Here is a 19,015-nt window from a genome sequence, read left to right on the forward strand (position 1 = left end):
GCCTTTTTACTGAAAAAAAAACCCTGTGCTGTAGTCTTCCTAAAGCAAAGGCAGAAACAACTCTCCATGAACTTAAGTGCTCAAGGCAACCAGAATTTACCCAGCAGGTGCGGTTAGAAGTGTCCTCCAAAATAAAAGCAACACCAAGCAAAACGGAATTTTGCATACAGTCTGCAAAATCAGAAGGTGAAGAATTGGGTGATGAAGAGCTAACATTAACTAGTGATTTTTCCAACACAGAGGACCAAGCCAGTGAAGAGGGCATTATATCACAGACAAATAGAAAGTTTGTAGCAGTATTGCAAAATAAAGCAGAGTTTGAAAGCAGTAAAGTGCAGTCCTGTACCAACTCAGTACCTACAGAAGATGATGTTACAGGACAGAAGGAATATCCTGCAGTATTAAGCATAGCTTGTTTCAAAGCAAACTCAGAAAGTAGTTTGATTTTTCCTGAGGTACAGCAGTTTTCCTTCTGGTCAGATGCAGCATCAAGCTGTAGTTTGCCTAATCTTCATTTTGAAACAAATGGACCTAACCATAAAAGTTACACTGAGACATCTGACTATGCATGTGAATTAGATTCTATGTCCAGTATAAAATGCAGCCGGAGAAATTCAGTTGACAGTGAGGAAACTACAGGTAAAAGGATAAAACATGGAAGTACAGAGACCATGTTGACAACAGATTCATTCTTTTACCAGAGTTGCTTCAAACCAAAATCCCAGCCACCACTCACAAGGTCAGAGACTACAGAAAGTAAAACATGGCACAGTGTACCTGAAAATATCAGTGCTCAAAGCAAGACAGAATATGTGGGGAACTGTATTCATCTGACAGACAAATTTAGATGGTCGTGTTCCAGAATACATCTTCAAGGCCTGGATTTTGAATACACTTGGAAAAACTTAGGAAGGGTACCTGGAAGCCCTGAAAAGGCAATAAAAATAGAGGGCAAATTTGGCATAAAAAGATCTCTTCTTAATACTGATGTAGACTCAAATGAGTGTCAGCTTTCTCAACCAGCAGGCTCTCCCCAGTGCGTTGATTATTATTTGCACTCTAAATCAGAGACGTGTGGCATTAGCCCAGAAGCAGTAGGTACGCGTACTGATAGCTTATCTTCTACACAGACTGATGCTTGTGAGTGTAATCCAAAACAAAAGGAGACTTCATCTGCCCTGGACTGTGAGCTGGTGATTATAAATGCAGAAGAACTTATAAAAAGTGACCAGTACAAAGCTGAGAGACATCTGGAAGCAGACAGATTCCCTTGTGATATTGATGTTGAATCTGGCACTGGTGACACTGAGAACCCAGCAGCTTGTCATGCAGGTTTCCCTGCTGTTGTGGAAAACGGGGATTTTGATTGTTCTGTAAACCGTGTTTCCACTGGTAGAATACAGCAGAAAAGTTTGAAGGAGAATGGCCTTGAATATGAACTGTCAGGTATGGAGATCGTGGTAGGGGAAAGCTGGGTAGGTGATTCTTCTAACCTTGACTTTGGTTGGAAAGTCCTGGAAACCACATTGCAAACAGGTGGCAGTAACACTGGGGCAGAGCACAAAGAGTCAATGCAGCAAAATACAAGTTGCAAAACTGGTGCCTTAAGGAGTCACTCTAAGCTAGTAACAAATGAACATCCTACTCATAAAGGAAAGGATGAAGACAGTGTCTTTGCTGTTGAAATGACTCCCAGATCAGATTATATAAGCCAGAGAAGGCATTTAATGACTCTTCCAGAGTCAAAGCCTGCCCTAATTATAGTATCTGTAGAGCAGAAAGGATTACAGTCCAAGACACTGAATGAGAACCTTCCTACTGAAGTGGTAACTGGAACATTGAGAAATGTAGTGACCAAGGATTTGATGTCTCCTCATACTGTTAACAAAGCTCATGATGAGCCAGAGAGAGTTCTGAGTGAAAGCTGTAGCTGTGAAGAACAAATTCTGGCCACCCACCTCATTCCTGGTAGTGCAGAGGTACTCCCTGGTAGGGATACAGCTGAAGAAAAACCAGAATTTTCACAAGAGAAAAGAGAGAAAACAGATGCACTTTCATCCTTAGGGTTCTCCTGCAGTAATCCCACGGTGACAAGTGCGAAAGTGGAATTCAGGAGTGTTACTGTGCCGCTGGGCAATGATATACTTATTGCAGAAAGTCAGGCAGATCAATGTGAAGAAGCACTCTTAAAATCACATAGCAGAAGTGCTGTTATGATCTCTGAGAAAGAGCCTTGCAGAACAAAGACTCGTTTTGAATTAGAGACAGAACAGTTCAGAAAGTCATGGGCTGAAACAAGAGATGACCAGGTGTCTAAGGAAGAGGAATTCAAAGCACATCAAGGCAGAGAGGAAAGCTTATATATAACTAGTGCAGTAACACTTGAAATGTGCAATGATGTAAGCAATTTGTGTCAGGGAGATGGTGCTGATGTTGACCTTCAAGGGCCCAGCATCATCTCTGAACAAGCAGTAGACAGGCAAGGAACTGAAGGCTGTAATGGTTCAAAGGAACAAATAGGTATTTGTGAAGAACCTTCTCCTAGTGAAGGAAAGGAGGGCTCTCTTGCAGAAGACACAGCTAGCCCTAGCAAAGACAGTGCACTGAATCTAGATGTGTCTGATGTCTTTAACTATTCTGTAAAAAGGGAGACCCATAACGCTTGCATGCTGGGCCTAGATAATATAAGTACCTGCAGCGCTAATAGTGAGGAAATGGATGAGAATTCATTCCACATCCTGGGAAGTAACAGCAGTCTCTATAAAGCTGTGCAAAAGCCAACAAAGAATGGGAATAGCGGGAAAGCTTCCAGGTTTTTAGTATTCTCAAAAATGACATCTTTCAGGAAAACTAAGCCTGCCACAGCAGAAAATCAGGGAAGTAGCAGCTTCTTTGGCAGCAAGGCAAAGATAGAAGAACTGGATACTGGGAAAGAGGATGAAGACACTGAAAGTTTACAGTCTTTCAAAAGTTGTTCATCTGTTTCAGCCTTCCACAGGAAAGAAAGCTACACCTCTGAATACTCTGACGATGATGATTTATTCTATGAGAGACCTGCAGGATTATTCAACCGAATGAGTCTGAGGAAGGCTTCTGGCTCTGGTCGGATACCGATGGAAGATGTAGATACAAATTCAACTTCTCCCACACTGGCTGCTGTCAAATATGCAGATCGACGAGTTTCATGTTCATCTGAAACCAATGACAGTGAACCTGTGGAATACTCTGGGATTAGAAAATCATTCCCTGAAAATGAATACAAAAGAAACAAAAACCCTGAGGGTAAGAAGTTCAAGACAAGGTTGGCCTTGGCACACAAATCGCTCTCAAGCTTATTTGAATCCAAATCTCCAGAAAAGGAAAATACTGAGCAAAGCTCAAGAGTATCACTGAAAAATGAAAAGGAGAAAGCCAAACTTCGCCAGAGCACCTGGAAAGCTTTTCTAAAAAGCAAGGAGGCAGATGGACTAAAAAGGCCTGTCTTAGCAAGTTTATCACCAACACAGGAGAGTCTTAATGCAACTAGAGGCCATGTAATGAGAACAACGTCAGTAGAGAGACAGGATAGTTCCAACGGACACACATTTTTTAAAACAGAAACAGCTCCTGGCTCCTCAACAGACACCAACTATTTTGACGCCTCTGTGGAGCCTGTTGCTGTCTCTTCACCTGCAGGTATGTGGAGAAAACGAATGCAGTCCCATGACCTGGGCATCAGATACTCACAGAGTTCAGACTGTGATGAACAACAGGAGGCTCTGAGCAACAGTTTAAATACTTCTCTAGAGGAATACTGGATGAAATCTCCATTTAGCCCCACTGACTTGCAGTTGCCATTTAGTCAGTCAAGTCCATCATGTCCCCAGCTCTCAAATTCTGATGGTAAAGACATGCCTTGTAGGCCCATGAGTCCTAAACCTCAGAGTCCACGATCCACTTCTCAACACAAGAGCTTCCGTTATCCCGGAAGAATATGTGCCACTTCAATGATCTCTCTTGGGAACAGCTCTGCAGTTGAAAGCAATTTGGATGCTCCTGAGAGACCAAAGACACTGAAACCCAGAGGTAGTCTCTTACTTTCTGTACACTCGTTGGACAATGAATACCAGAGGGATGACAGTGGCATAAGCAGTCAATCCCAGATCAGCTTAAACACAGCTTCTTCCATTAGTGACATGCTCCGAGATGAGGTGAGTTGTTGTCTTGGAATGATCAGGTGGTGGTTTGGTTTGCAGAGTCTTTTGTTTTAATATGGTTTAGGAATTCCAGTGAACCTCTTCAATGGCTTAGTGAACACATTGGTTAGATGTGTGCATAATATTCCTCTTTGTCTAAGATAGGTAGCACTACTTAATCTGTTTCTGTTCAAGACTATATGAATTGATGCACTCTTTAAGGGAGGATTTACCACAAAAATCTAAAGGAATGGAGTCATCACAACAGTGCTAATACATAATATGCGTCAGACAGATTACACAGACGCTACCCTGTGTTCAACTCCAGTTTTTAGCTGGGTTTTACCCCTCTTAAGATAAGGCAGAATCGAGCCTTGTAACTGGTGTATAGCAAATAAGTTTCTCAAAGTGAAAGGCAACATAGAAATCAATTCCCATTGCTAGCAATCACTTTTTAAGAAGTAGAATCTTTTTCTTTAGACAATGAGTAGCTGTCTTTCAAAGTACCGTGAGTCTTTTGCAGTTACCATAACTACCCTCTGGTTGCCACTAGGAGTCCTTTTCTGCCTTTTTTACAGCAAACAGAAAAAACCCCATGGACTCAGGGTGTCCTTTTGATGTTGTATTGTATTGTACTCCTGGTAACACATTAATTTCCTTGTGATAGGCTGGATCTCACAGAAAAGATTGTAACTTCAATAGGGATTTCTCGGTTGGCTGAGGCCTTTAAAAGCAGAGACTTCCCCTGTCAGTAGGCTTTTAGTTCCAGAGAGGATTTCCCGAGTTGTAAGTGGCTGGGAGCTTAGCAATCTCTTTCAGTGGCTAAGCACAAACCACTAGAGTGACTGAGGTTGATCTGTTAGCTGAGATCCCAGAACCTGGCTTGATCATACTACTTTTTCAGTACTGCTGCTGATGAGTTTTGACATTAAGAAATGGGCAAAATAATTTTGTTGAGCAGATTTTCAAAAGTGGCACTTGAGAGAGGGTGTGAGATTCTGCGTACCCCAAGCAGACATTTTTCAGAGAATTCATGAATCTGGAACTGCTTGATCAATCCTGCAGCTGAGGGCTGGTTGTGTTCAACTCAAATGAGCCCTTGCACAGCTTTTGCTGCTGCTGCCTTTTGTGTCTCACATCACAGGTTATATTGAAGTTTTAAGATACCCTCCAAAATGGTCTTAGCCTACCCTTCCTCCCTATTTTTTTAATAGAAACTCTCTATTTTTTGTATAGAAACAAAAAAAGTTTGGTTGGAACAGACCTTGGGAGGTCATCTAATCCCACCTCCTTCAGACAGGACTAGTGGCAACACCAGATAGACAAAACCATGACTTTGTCTAACCAAGTCTTGAAAACCTCTATGGCTGGAGATTTCACCACCTCTCTGGGAAGCATGTTCCTGAGAAAAATTTTTTTCCTAATGCCCCACCAGAACTTTACAAGCTGCAATTTCTGGCCATTGTCTTGTGGCATTGTCTGGCACTACTGAGAAGAGTTTGGATCCATCATCCATGTAACTACAAAATTGTTGCAGACTGCTCTTATCTTGCCTTTAGACCCCTCTTGTCAGCCTGAATAAACCCAGTTCCCTCAACCTCCCTTCACATATTTCCAATGAAAGTTTTTTGGTTCATTGGTTTGGTTTTCTTAGCTAACGCTGTCTGGAATGTAAAGAAGACGTGGGTGGCAGTTTGAGAAGTGAGGGCTGTAGTACTGGAATTGCTGTGGGCAGAAGGGGAAGAAAATTTCCTTTATTCCCTTCTGTCCCCTGCTTTACTTGAACATCTTTTGTTTTCATGGGCATCAACTTAACTTACAAACTTAATACAGGACACTACATTCCAGACAAGAGACTGCAGTGTTACACCAACGTAGGAAAATACAAGATACTTGGACTATACACACTGTCAACAGATGAAGCCTCTCAGAGGATGAATAAAATCATTGACCTGTAAATGATGACCCAAAAGAGCATCTAGAAAAGAGTGGAGAGATGAGGCATGTGTAAAGCCTTGAATAGGCAAGCCCATATCCTGTAACGTAACCATTAGAAGCAAATAAATAATTACTTAAATTGATTGCTAGATTAAATAATTTAAAGAAAAGCATGAAAAACTTAAAAACTTAAAACTTAAACTAAGCTATATAAAAACAGTTTGGTTCTTCTGGAGGCTGTAGAATATGGTATCTGAAAGTGGATAAATGCAGCTGGAGCCTGGAAGTTAACGTAAATGTCCCAGCTTTCAGGACAAAACATCTAATCTATTAAAGCAGATAGGGATTTTATTTATTTCCATTTTCATGACATTGTGAAATAAAGTAGAACTTCACCCTGGGTTTTGTAAGTGAAGTTGTTTTTTCAGGAATCTCTGAAAATACAGCAGAGACATTGGGCAAAGTATATTTGCAGTGTTAAGTCTTTCCAACGTAATTATTATCTGAACACTAAGGATGGTCTTCCTTATGTATGTGGCTAAGTAAAAAGGTCATAAAATTAAGTTTAACAGTGGCTTTGAAGAAAAGTCCTTTTCTGTTCCACAGCACTAAAGACATTATTGCAAAACAAATGCATAACTGTGAAGTTCTTTGAGCTCACTTCCCAGTGTGCCCTCCACTATGGGAATATGTATATATTCCCCAAGTCCCCAGCCAGGTATTTTTCCAGTGGTATCAGCTTTATCTGTGTTATAGTGCTGTACCAAACTGCAATGGATCAGCTTGCCCCTGATGCCTCTGGCTACCACACTGGTAAGTAACCCTTCTTAGCCTGATGGAGCACAGACCAGCCCTTCTCTCATTACCTGCTAATGGTTAATGTTCTCCAAGTTATATCTGGGACAAAGATTTTATTCTGAAAACAGCAAGACAGAACAATTACCAGTTTACCGATGTGGCAGGGCCTTCATTATGAATTTAATTAATCTGACTGTTTGTGACATGATTTTACTTACATAATTGTGTTACCCAATAGGCAAGAGCAAACTGTCCTAATATGTCCCATGTTTGGAATCTGTACAAGTTCTCCTCCTTGCTCCTCTCCAGTATGATGGGATTAGGCACAGAATACCAGCAGTATATACTTTCCTTTTTGCATAGCATCTAGTAGATAAGGAGTGTTTCTAGACTGTGGCATCTCTTGCCAGTGGCAAAGAAGAATTGATCTGGGATTGTTGGTTAATTGAGAGTAGATAGGAAGTGCCTGCAGTGGTTTAAAGGTTGTTGTATTTGGGTTCTTCAAATGAACTGTGAGAAACTGGAGAGATACTATTGTCAGGACACAACATTTTCTTGGCATGAAAAGAGACTCCTGAGATCATTCATTCCTCAATGTTGTTATCTCTCACCTTAAATATTATTGATTCTAACACTGATGCTACCTGGAGGGGTAGTTATATGCCTCAGGGCACGCTTAATTTCAAGTTGTTCCCGTATAAAAGCTGTAATTTTGTGCAACCACTCATTAAAAGCAAATGAGAGTGAAGTGCAAAGCTGTGCAATTCCTCACTCTCAGCCCAACATCAAGCAAATAAAATGGATAGCACAGAGAGTACATGAGGAAGCACAGGGCTTAATATATCAGACCTGCAGGCACCTAGGAAGCCTTTTCACATTGTATAACTGAAGTACAGTTGGAAAAGCACAGACAGACAAGACTGGTCATTATTCTATTTTCAGAGACACTGTCTGTCTTTGTAAATAATATTATACAGACAGAGTGACCTAAATCCCAGTAGTAATGTTATTGTAATACACCATCTAGAATGAGGGTGAAAAGGGCATTGTCCTGTGCAGAGGCAGTGTATATTACACTCTGAAAGGATAGCAGAGCTGCTGCTTCAGGGTGGAGTACCCCTAAGCCTATGGAGAAGGCTGAGTGAGTAGACAGGCTGGTTTCGGCCAGCCAGTACTCTTGGGATAGCATTTTCTTCTGAATAGTTCTGGGGCTAGATAACTGAGTTTTACCATCTTCTGTTCAACCTGATTTGAAATAAACGACATTTCCAGCCAACAAACCCTGTCTGCTGTTCTGCTGTTTATAAACAGGAGTCTAAACAGCAATGTCAAATGCCACCTGAAAAGAGGCCAAATGAGAAATGGGTTCCCCATCGCAAAAGAAGGCCCCCCCAGGTTCCACCATCCCCACGCCCTATCTCCACCCTTGAGAGCAAAGCCTGGAGGCTTTCCTTCCTTGCCTCAGATGAAAAAGCCAAGGAGATTCCAGAAAGGAGGAGGAAGAGACCTAAACCCCTCTATAAGTGCTTCAGCTTCGATGATGTTTGGATGGAGAGGAACCAAAAAAGGAAGCTAGAGAAGGAGACACAGCCAGAGAGAGGGATTCAAATGCGACACCTCCCAGAGGACCAGTTAAAAGTAAGAAACTATACACCGTCCTCCTCATTCTCTGGCACTGTCTTCCTCTCTGCTCCGGCTGCTTCTTTCTACTGTCATCATATTCCTGTCCTTGCACTTTGTCTGGTAGCAGTTCTGTCTGCTTTTCTTTGGACCCGATAGTCTGTGGAGACTGCTTAAACACTAAACTGGTCCATAAGTGATGATCTGTAAAGGTGGAGAGTTTTTTAGTTGCTGTAAGTGAGGAGTTCCTGCCCCGTGCCACATTGGACAATAAGATGTGAGAGCATCAGATTGCTCTGTGAGCTGAAAGGTAGGGAGGGCAGGGAGCAAATCAAAGTTGCCTTAAATCAATATAAATTAAACTGATGAAATCTCATTCCATGCCCTGTGGCATTGCTGTATAACTTTAAAAAGGGACTTCTAAATTAGATTCCCCTTGTATCTGAGGCCAACTCCACACTTCCTACTGAGGCAAATTCCTGCTGTGAAATGCTCAAGAGAACATTGCCATTGGAGTTTTAGCTATTAGTATTCTCCTCTCCATGGGGGGAGACTTTTAGATCAGCATTATGATTGCTTGTGACAAACTTTGTGGCTGTTGTGACTCACACTGATGGCATCTGTTACTCTTGGATCCAGAGCTATGGTCTGTTCCCTTCAGGGAGAGCCATGAATCTGTATCCAAGAGCCAAATTTAGCCTTCATACATAAAAAAGAACTTCTGGGGAAAACGGACATGAGATAGAGGGACACTCCATGCAGCATCTGATGATAATATGGAGGAAGATTCTGAGCAACCTTGAAATTAAGTAGCAGATATTCAAGTAAAAGCTTTCCACAGGGTTTTGGTCTGTTACCTGCATTTGTTTCACTTTCTCTCTGTTGTCCTGGTTGCCTGTTTCTGGTTGGTCTTGCATCAAAATGACAACGTCTGAGGGGAGCTGAGGCCCCAGTCCTGTCACCACTTCAGCACATACTTGAGCTTATGCACACAAATAGTTCTGTGGATGGCGAGTGGAAAACATTCACTTGACACAGCTTGGCTTGTCCACTATGGCTTGCCGGGAGTAAACCTGCTGCCTCATGTCTGTCTGCCTGGGAGAGCTTCCCATTGAAGCTGATGGAGACCTGGGACAGAAAGCCAGGCCAATTCCATAAACGGGGTTTCTGAAAAACTGCCCACTGTTCTCACCTCCTTAAGAAAAGGGGCTAAAAATCTGCTATTTTGTATTTGTAGGGCTCTTCAAAACAAAATGTTGCCAGGTGATGCTTGGGTGAGTGCTGGGTATGGTTCTGTGATGTGTTGCCTACTCTTAGTTCAGTGAGGATGTTTCCCTGGCTCAGCCCCACTGCTACCTGTGTATTGAAGACAATGAGTAATGCTCCTGAGGCATGTATATGTTAAGATTTTAAAAATTAAAAAGAAATTAATTGTGTCACTTTTCTACCTTGTTCAGAGCTCTGAGTGCTTAGTGCTGTACAGGCATGAAATAAGCTAGGGAGAATGAATCCCTGGCTCCGTGATAAACAGAAGTCAGTAAAACATGCTAAAAATATTTCTTACAATTAGTTGACAAGCATGGATAGTGATGGAAATCTAGCCCATGCTGCAGGGTATGTTGGCCAGCACTGAGACCATTAGTGCTTCTAAAGAGGAGCAACCAGTTACCTCAATAACTTCCCCTAGAGCCATCAGATTACACAGCTTGAACGCTGTCTGTTTTGCTGATTGACTGCACATTTTGATGCTGCCAGAAAACAGCTTCTCCTTTAAGCATTTCCACCTTTATTTTCTGGTACAAACTTACCTCTAAATTGTGATCAGCTGTGTAATGATTTGCAGCTGCCCCTGTGCCCACAGAGGTACCCTCACTTAACATCACCTGCCTGTGGGGCTTCTGGGCCTGAGTTATTTTTCTGGTTCATACTTCTTTGGGTAGTAGAGTTGAGTAGAAGATACCTAGTAGCACATAGGTAGATTTGGTTTTTACTGTTTCTGTTGATTTAAGTGTCTTACGTAGCTTATTGGCACTTTTTATCTTTGTGGGCAGGTCAAGAGAGCACAGTGTTAAGTTTTACTGGAGATCTGTTGGGATTGAAGGGCTATTTCCTGTATGCCCATATAACTGCATTTCTTGGCCTGTATGTTTTATTTATAATAGTCATCACATAGTTTTTTCTTTCTCTATTTTGTTTTATTCTGTCTTTGCAATGCTCTATTCCTGTAATAACGCTGGCTTATTCATACTCCCAAGTGTGGTGGAAGTGCTGTCACAAGCTGCAGTGTTTGAGGGCAGTTTTAGAAGGATGCTAAATCCCTTTTTATAAGGAGAAATAAACTATTGCAAAAGAAGCTTTGTAAGATGTTCATTGTCTGTTGTGGTTTTGTGACTGGAACAAGCAACTGCATGGGGCTTTGGAGATCTGAAATTGAAAGTCTGATGTTTTCTGACACATGGCTGCCTTGGGATGTGTGGCTTCAGTTATGACAAGTCATATTGTGTTAAGTCAAGATCAGGTCAGCATACAAGGTGATGTAATGCTGCAATATTGTGGAAACAACTTAATAGGTCAGACCAGGGAGGAACAGAAAACAAATTCTTGATATACCAGGTGCTGATTTCTGATACTACTCTTATCATTCAGATCAATGTATACAAATTAGTATAGTGGTAATAAGAAGCTATTCTGAAGGCTGGCAGTTGGGATTCAGAGGGAGGCGGACAAACAGTCAAGAAACTACGTTTAAACTAAAAAAATAACCACTTGAAATAGCAGCCCTAAACAATTCTATATACTGGTATTTGTTTTGCTTAGGTCCAGTAAGCTGCTCATCTGCTTTAAATGGGAACAGTCTGTGTAAATCCCTAGAGTCAAACTCAAAGCTTGACCCAGCTGTCCCTTATAATGAAATGCTACCAGTAACAAGCTGAGCAGCTTCTGATCTTGTACCTTAAAGTGTCAACATTTAACTGGTTGTGGCAAGCCTTTGAAGGTAGCACCCCCTGAAGTGGAAGAGAAACTCATATGGCTGTGGATGAATCTATTTTCTTTTGCTTGGCCATAGACTTTGCCCTTCACATGGTGATGGGTTTCACAGTATAGCCTGGGGTCCTCTTACTTATTTTTAATGCAGTATAAATTCCCTAGCTGGAGCAGAGACAATGCCCCAAACCATACATGTAATGCCGTAATGGCAATGGGCTCTGTTTTGGGAATTATTTTTGCAAAAATTGTTTTAGTGATGTCTCTGAACTACCTGTCTGCTCCCATCCTGCTCTTTCCTATTTTGACAAAAAGTTAAAACTTGACTGTTAAGCTTGATGCCTCCCCAGTGCACAGCAACAGAAGCACAGACATGGCTTCTATGTGCATTTGTTAGAGCACAGTTTCTGCACTGCCAAATTAGAGAGATTCCTAAAAGGCCCATCAGGGGACCATACCCAGAGGGAGTATAGTGCAGAAAAAGCTCTCTCTTTTATTTTCAAAGAGAAATGAGAAGCAGTGAAAAATAGATCTTTAGCTTATTGTCCTAAATATGACTCCTGGAAATCTGATTTTACCCCATCTGAAATAAGAGAAAATTAAGTTTTGCTGTGTGCTACCATGGTTATGAGCACTGTAGGCACCTCAGATACACTTCAAGAGGGTAATGAACACACTTTGGAGAGGGGATTGAATGAGATAAGTCTCCCCCTGTTGTGCATCTGACAAGGCACAGACGTACAACAGGCATAAATGCCTCTCCCAGGGACTGAACTGCTGTGCATAAGAGCATAGAAATAACGCCTTTGAACCTACATCACAAAATGTGGAAGAGAGGGTCTTTACTATGCTCTGGTTCTTCATTTCCCCTCCCTTCCAGGTTGGGGTAAACCCTGCCCACATATTACTAACATCTCTGAAAATGCTTCTTCTCCTGACTTTGGGTTGTACAGGCCTGGCTCCCCTGCTATAGAAATCAAATGATGCCTGTACCTGAAATTTGCTCCGATGTCCTGGAGATTAATAAGAATGAAGCCTGCAGTTTTTATTGTAACAGCCCTAAGGCAGTATTCTGCTTCCTAGTCTTAAATGGAACAATAATGCTTTCTATCACCTTTCATGTAAATAACCTAGACTTTACCCTTGGCATTTTCAGAACAGTAGCTCAGTAAGTTGCCTGTTTTGCTTGATTTCATTGTCACTGGAAGAGCATGTGCTCCCACTGGGGCTTTGCTGTGATTTTTCTAGACAAACAGGCACTGCTCAGGTTAATTTGAACAGGGTTCATGCTATCCCTCAGGAGATGGTGATTTGTGCCAAAGTATTGCCTGTGTTCTCTTTGTTTTAGGAAAGTAAGTCCAGGAAGAATAAAGCAAACCAGGCACAGAGCAGCAGCACTCTTAGCTGCTTGGGCAGTGTGTGGCTATTCAAAACTACTTAGTTTGCTGTTTAGTTTTGGAAGGATGTTTTGACTAATTGTCATCTTCTAAAGAAGAGGCTTCAGCATCAAGGCTAGTCAGCAGACTTTATGCTGATGGGACATAGTATGGGCTGGTAGGAAGAAGGAAAGATCCAAGATAAACTATGGGACCTCAATATCCCAAACTCTTGGTTCAGTGAAGGATGGGTGTGTTGTAACTGAATGTCACAGCAGCAAAAGGAAGGGGCAGTAGCAATACAGAGATGAAAAATGGCTACGCTCATGGGACCAATGCTTACCGACCAGCTGATCTCCCAGTCGCCTGCAGTCACTGATATCTTCTGTGTGTGCCAGCCACAGGAGGTATGGGATAGAGAAAGGAGAGAGCAGGAAAAAGGAATAAAAGCATATCTGCATTATGCATTAAGTACTACAAGTTTCAGTGACTGACTAAAATCTGCAGTGACTTTGACTAAAATCTGTCTTGCTCATTGTCAGATGATCTATATTCTTGTAGTATTTTGCCCAGTATCTTATGATTCCCTGATGAAGTAGCAGGGGAATGTTGGTCTCATTTCCCTATATCAAGCAGACATTATTTCTGTTTTAGGGTGGATAAGAGGAGACAGAAAACGTTGAAAGTTTGTTGGTGTGGCAAGATTGGCAGAAAATATTGGTTTTGACACAGAAGAGGAGAACAACCTTGTTTACATTTTGGATTTTGTTGATATATTTTTTTTTTTTAACTTTAAGTGAATGTCTGCATGAGAGAGTGGGTTAGTCTGTGGGTGGATAGAGTATCTTTATGGCAGAGGTTTGTATGATTGCGTGATTTCTTAAACAAAAAAAAAATTGTATTTTTGTTTATTTTAAGCCTGACTTACTGAGGCATTAGAGATCATGAGCTGTGTGTATGTATCTATACGTTTTTCTCCCTTAAACCAGCAAAAGTTATCAATTCAATGAGATCTGGCAATGGTATAGAGTTTTAAAAGTTTCATTAAGTTCTGTAAGTTTTGTAAAATCAGTCAGCCAGGTAGAGGAGAGAGTGAGAGATCCTATTTGTACCTTTAACTGAAGAGAATAATGTTGTGTTATCCATGTCCTATATGGTTGGGGACTGGTACCAATAAATCTCTGAAGGGAAAAGCTTTATTTACATGTTAAATACCAGAACAGGAATTATTAGTCATAAAGTTGTAGGAAACAGTTCTGTAGCTGAGGGGATGACTTGTTGGGGTGATATGCTTCCCCCTCCCACTAGATATATTTCATAGGAAGGAGTGAAATTTTCTGTGACTGTAGGTATGTGTGGTACTATGTGAAGTGTGAGTCCAGTACCTGGTTATCCACTTCTCCTGTTCTCATTACCTTGCAGTTTTCCCTGCCTTCTCACTGTTTTCTAACCTCTCTAGCCATAATCATCCACACGTGTCTACTAATGTACTACTTACATGAGCAGGCTTCAGAGGTGGAAAGAGGTGCTCCATGATGCATGCTATATTTTGTCCTACAGGGCATCTAAGTTTAATGTTTGTTGTCTTTGTTTTCCCTCTCTCGTTGCAGGCTAGAATAAGTCCATCCATCACATCTGCTGTTGCCTTTGACATCCTACCACTGAAACTGCATCCATTTTCCCAGAGCACTCCGACAGGCTTAGACTGCATAGGCTGGAAACGGCGCATCTCCTCTCCTGGTGTGTACACTAGTATTAGTTGGACATGAATTATGAGAGAATTAACCTCTGGTTTATTGAGCATGGAAACTATGTGATAAGCATTCTAACCTATTTATGTTGAATGCTGCATCCATGTCTGAGCAGAAATCTGCTTTAGAGTTAATTCTTTCATGTGCTTTTTGTATTCTGGTTGGTTTTCTCCCTGAGCAAATAACCAGGGTGCTGTTTAAAGGCAGTGGTCAGCTTTTTAGTGAAGAAAAGATCATTAATGGCAATGATAGTGTGCTTGATGTAGAAACATTGCGTTGTCTCATAAGAATTCTGGCTCACCTAGGATGATGTCATATATATCACACTCTTGAATTAGGTTTCTGCAGACGAAACACTCTCTGCCTTGTGTTTGCTGGAGAACACTACGGCGGGTATGGTGAGGTTCCTCTCAAGTTGCTAATTAGGCACTAAAGCAACTAAATGAGCCTCTAGAGGTAGACGTTTCCTGTACTTTAAATGAATCATCTTAAAGAACAAGTATACTGTATTTTCATTAGGAATGTGCATGAAGTATCGTGTCTGCTTCATTTCCAATGACTGATGCTTTCTCAGAATTGAAATGTGAGTTGCACGGATTATTAAACGGTGAGATGTATCTTCGCTAGGTTTTTAAATTCTCCATCTGACAGTGCCTGCCCAAACACTGCAGATATCTCTATCATAGCACTTTGGGGTGGGATAAGAAAAGCAGACTACAGAGTTGTTGTTTGGCAGTTAGGAATCTAGCCAGGAAAAGCCAACCACAGTTGGGTGCCAAGCTGCCATTTCTGCCCCAGAAAGTGTCTTTGTGCCATCAATAAAACAATGCTGGAATTACCTTATTAAGGACCATAACATTGTGCTACTTACATCAGAGTTGAATGGTCATAATATTTTGTCAATCAAAACTGGTTTACTTTCTGACACTTTGTACAACTCATGCACAGAGTCATGAGGTTTCATCTGGAAATAAGAAAACAAACTACTTATTATCATGGTGTCAAGAGCCCTGCCTCCTGGTCTCTCAGCACTGAGGGCTTTGATCACTTGCTGTCACAAGCATCTGGTATTGCCCTAACACTTAGGACCAGCTCCTTGGCTGAATTAAAAAAGCTGCAGCTTTACTCCTTGGAAATCCCAGATGGAAACCATCATTGTCAAGTTGTCTGTGCATCTCTGACATTAGCTGAAATCCCTAAGCACCACTGTGATAGAAGTAAATTCTGAGTCACAGCTGATGCAAATTTCATGATAGTTCCCAATTGGGACCTGAGCGAGTTAAAAAATATATGTGAATTTCCCAGGGTGAATAAGGGGAGTAAATGTAGATTGACCATTACCACCAGTTGGTAGTGCTGTAGGTGTTTATATGCTATCTAGAAATGCAGCATGAAACTTGAATCATCTACAATTCACACAATATTCCTCAGGTAGGTACAAGTGAATTTCATACTGTGACCTAAGCCCAGACCTCAAGAATTTCTGTGTAAACGTAGCAAAACAAATGAAATGCAGCAGAACCCTTTTTCCACCACCAAAAACATGCTAGTGGGGGAGAAAACTGATGAAAAGAGGAAGTGCTGTAATGCTTCTACCACAACCATCTGTATTAGCTGCTGCTTGTGGGTTTCATGTGAAGCATTTTGGGGGTCATGAATGTGTGCATGTGTCCCTGTGGTAGGATGTGGCTGGGAAGAAAACTGAAAATTACTGAAGCAATACTCTTAAGTTGTTGGATCAATTTTAGGATTGGGAATGTCCTTGAGGCAGCAGTAGTGCAGCAGAATGCCTTCTTTGATTCTTGCACAGCTTTGTTGTGATACCTGTTGCTTTTGACAGAGCTGCAGGTCATATAAAATAAATATAAAATTAAATGATTAATCAATTTAATCTAATTTTAAGGTTCCAAACTCTAAAGCTGGACTGACTTGTATTAATGGTCCTAGCATATGCTTTAGTCATAAAAGACACTGGATATGAAAGTACTGTGCAATATGCAGTAGTACTATATACTTCCGTGTTGAAAATATGGATAAAATTCTCACTCCCAAAGTCTGCACCTGGCCACCTTGTGCAGGGAATGCTGCACTGACTGTGGGGGATGGGGTATTTCAGAACCCTCTCTAGTTCTTCAGGTATTAAAAGATGGCTGTCATGATCCCAGCCCAAAAGGTGCCATGCACAGCTATGAGACTTCTGTCATGCACCTACCCGTTACCTGAGGAGAAGAGCTTAGCTGGGCACAAACTTACTATTTTAGGTGAGGCTGCCTGTTCCCAACTAGAACATACCACAAGTGCTGGGAGAAGAGCTTAATTTTAATGCTGTATTTGTTGTGTTCGTTAGCTTCCTCTAACCACTCTGGCACTAGAGCACTGAGACATTATTCTCCCTGCCTTTATGTCATGCTGGGAGAAATGAGGCAGGCTCAAACCTGTCATTTGGATATCCCAGCAGTTGGGATCAGGCATACTGTGGTGCTCTTGGTCACTGATCAAGTTTTGCACACTGCCTTCCTGTCACCTCTTCTGTCCAGAGCAGCCACTTGAGAAAACTGTAAGGAACCAGTAGATGGCTCTAACATCTGCGAAATAAAGAGCAGCTGAGGTGGTGCTAATCTCTGTATTCAGCGAAGATTGAATGAGTCTTGAGCCTCCTCCAGAGAAGTATAGAGGTTGAACACCCCCACCAACGTGCACGTGCACACACACGCTCACACACACGCACCCCCGAGGTTAGCAAAGTTAACTGTCCTGTTCAAACATCAGGAACGTTTGAACACTTTGGAAGGACCTTCTTGCTTGCACCATGCGCTTTAGCAGGTAGTATTGATGAATATCAAGTGTCTTTCCCCTTTAGTTGTCTGGTTATGCCCATGTCTTCATTTGTACCTTGCAGTATGTATCTGTTCCTTACTGCCTGGTTCACTACAGCGTTTGAATAGGCTGAGCTAGAGTGAAAGACCAGTGTAGGAAACAAGCCACTTCCTAATGTAGATATGGGAATGCTTTTCTGCTTTTTGGCAGCCTCTGAAGATCTTGAGAGACCATTTGACCCAGGAATTGCCCCAGGAAAGGGGTGAGAGGGAAGGGCCCAAAGCATACAGGAGAGAGCAGTGGTAGGATAACAAGGCTTTGGGTTAAGGCAGTGGACCAGCATGTTTCTTTAGGCTATCTTACTTATCCTCTCCTTCCCTATCTCTTTCTGGAGTCTGGTATCTGTTTATTTGTGACCTGAAGACGTTACCTAAAATTGAGGATGTCACTGGGAAGCTGTTTGATGGACAGTGGATGCAGCTGTGAGAATGCAGTTACGACTGGGATGAAGCTAGGAGATGAGCAGTTCTGGGCGTGGGAGCTACTAGCCCACAGGTCTAGAGCAGAGGGAACTTTCTGAGGAGGTGCTGCCATCTCTGAGCTTTTCCATCGGGACTTTTCAGCAGGAGATGATCACAAGGTGACAGTGACAGACAGACATGGGTAATTGTCTGAGAGCTGGACATGTAGTTCCTTGAAGTCCCTGCTCTTGCTGCTTTCTGTGCTTCTCAGCTAGAGACTTTTCTGTTCTTGTGCTTCTCCCAGATGTTTCCCTCCATGCTACCTCTCAGAGAATCTGAAACTTTTGGATAGGGTGACACGTATGACCGTGAACCTTCAGGGTTTGTCATATCCTCGTAGAGGGAGAATTTTGTAACTAGTGTATTACAAGATCAGGTTTGGAGCTGTGCTGTAGCAGATCTTAAACCTGTATTATTTAAAATCATTATTTAAATGCAGACTGAATCTTTTTGGCAGTTTTCCCTTTGTCTTGTCAGATTTAAACAGCCTAAGATCTTTAAATTTCCTTCTATCAGATATCTACAAGAGATGCCCAGGAGTTCCACTACAGTGCTGGTGTTGGTTATGCCAACCAAAGAGGCATGAATTCATTCTCACTGATGTGTACTGATGATGAACATACTGGTGGCCTTGGAAATCTTGCATAAGCAGTAAGAATAAGCAAGCCAAGTTCTCAAAGTCTGAATCTTTTGTGGATAGTCTGGAAAACAGTGACCACTTAGTGATACTGAGCTATCCTCTGGCCTCACTGGTATAGCGGAAAGTATTTCTCAGGGGCAAAGGGACTGTTTGTTTACTCAACATCATGTGGCCAACTTTCATCTTCTTTTCCCAGCTATAGATGTGCTGCTAAGCTCACACTTGGCAACAGTTAATGTGAAGATGTTTGACAGCCACTGGAGAAATCTATTCAAGAGGGAAAATATTAGCTTAATAACAGGACTTCATTATGTCCTATAAATATTTAGCATCCTGTAGTTCAGCAAAATAACTAGCTGAGCTATTTATTCCATTTTTGTCATTTTAGTTCTTG

General features: G+C 41.8%; 1 protein-coding gene across 1 annotated transcript in view; it reads left to right on the top strand.

The window, feature by feature from the left end:
* Window positions 1-453: 453 nt before the first annotated feature.
* Window positions 454-19,015, top strand: part of ARHGEF4 (Rho guanine nucleotide exchange factor 4) — a 124,058-nt gene continuing 105,496 nt past the window's right edge. The window contains exons 1-3 of the mRNA XM_075507463.1: window positions 454-4,190; window positions 8,223-8,549; window positions 14,503-14,632. Coding sequence (XP_075363578.1) covers window positions 585-4,190; window positions 8,223-8,549; window positions 14,503-14,632 — 4,063 coding nt within the window. The 5' untranslated portion in view covers window positions 454-584. The remainder of the gene's footprint in view (window positions 4,191-8,222; window positions 8,550-14,502; window positions 14,633-19,015) is intronic.

Source organism: Mycteria americana, chromosome 7 (assembly GCF_035582795.1).
Source record: "Mycteria americana isolate JAX WOST 10 ecotype Jacksonville Zoo and Gardens chromosome 7, USCA_MyAme_1.0, whole genome shotgun sequence".
Taxonomy (NCBI): domain Eukaryota; kingdom Metazoa; phylum Chordata; class Aves; order Ciconiiformes; family Ciconiidae; genus Mycteria; species Mycteria americana.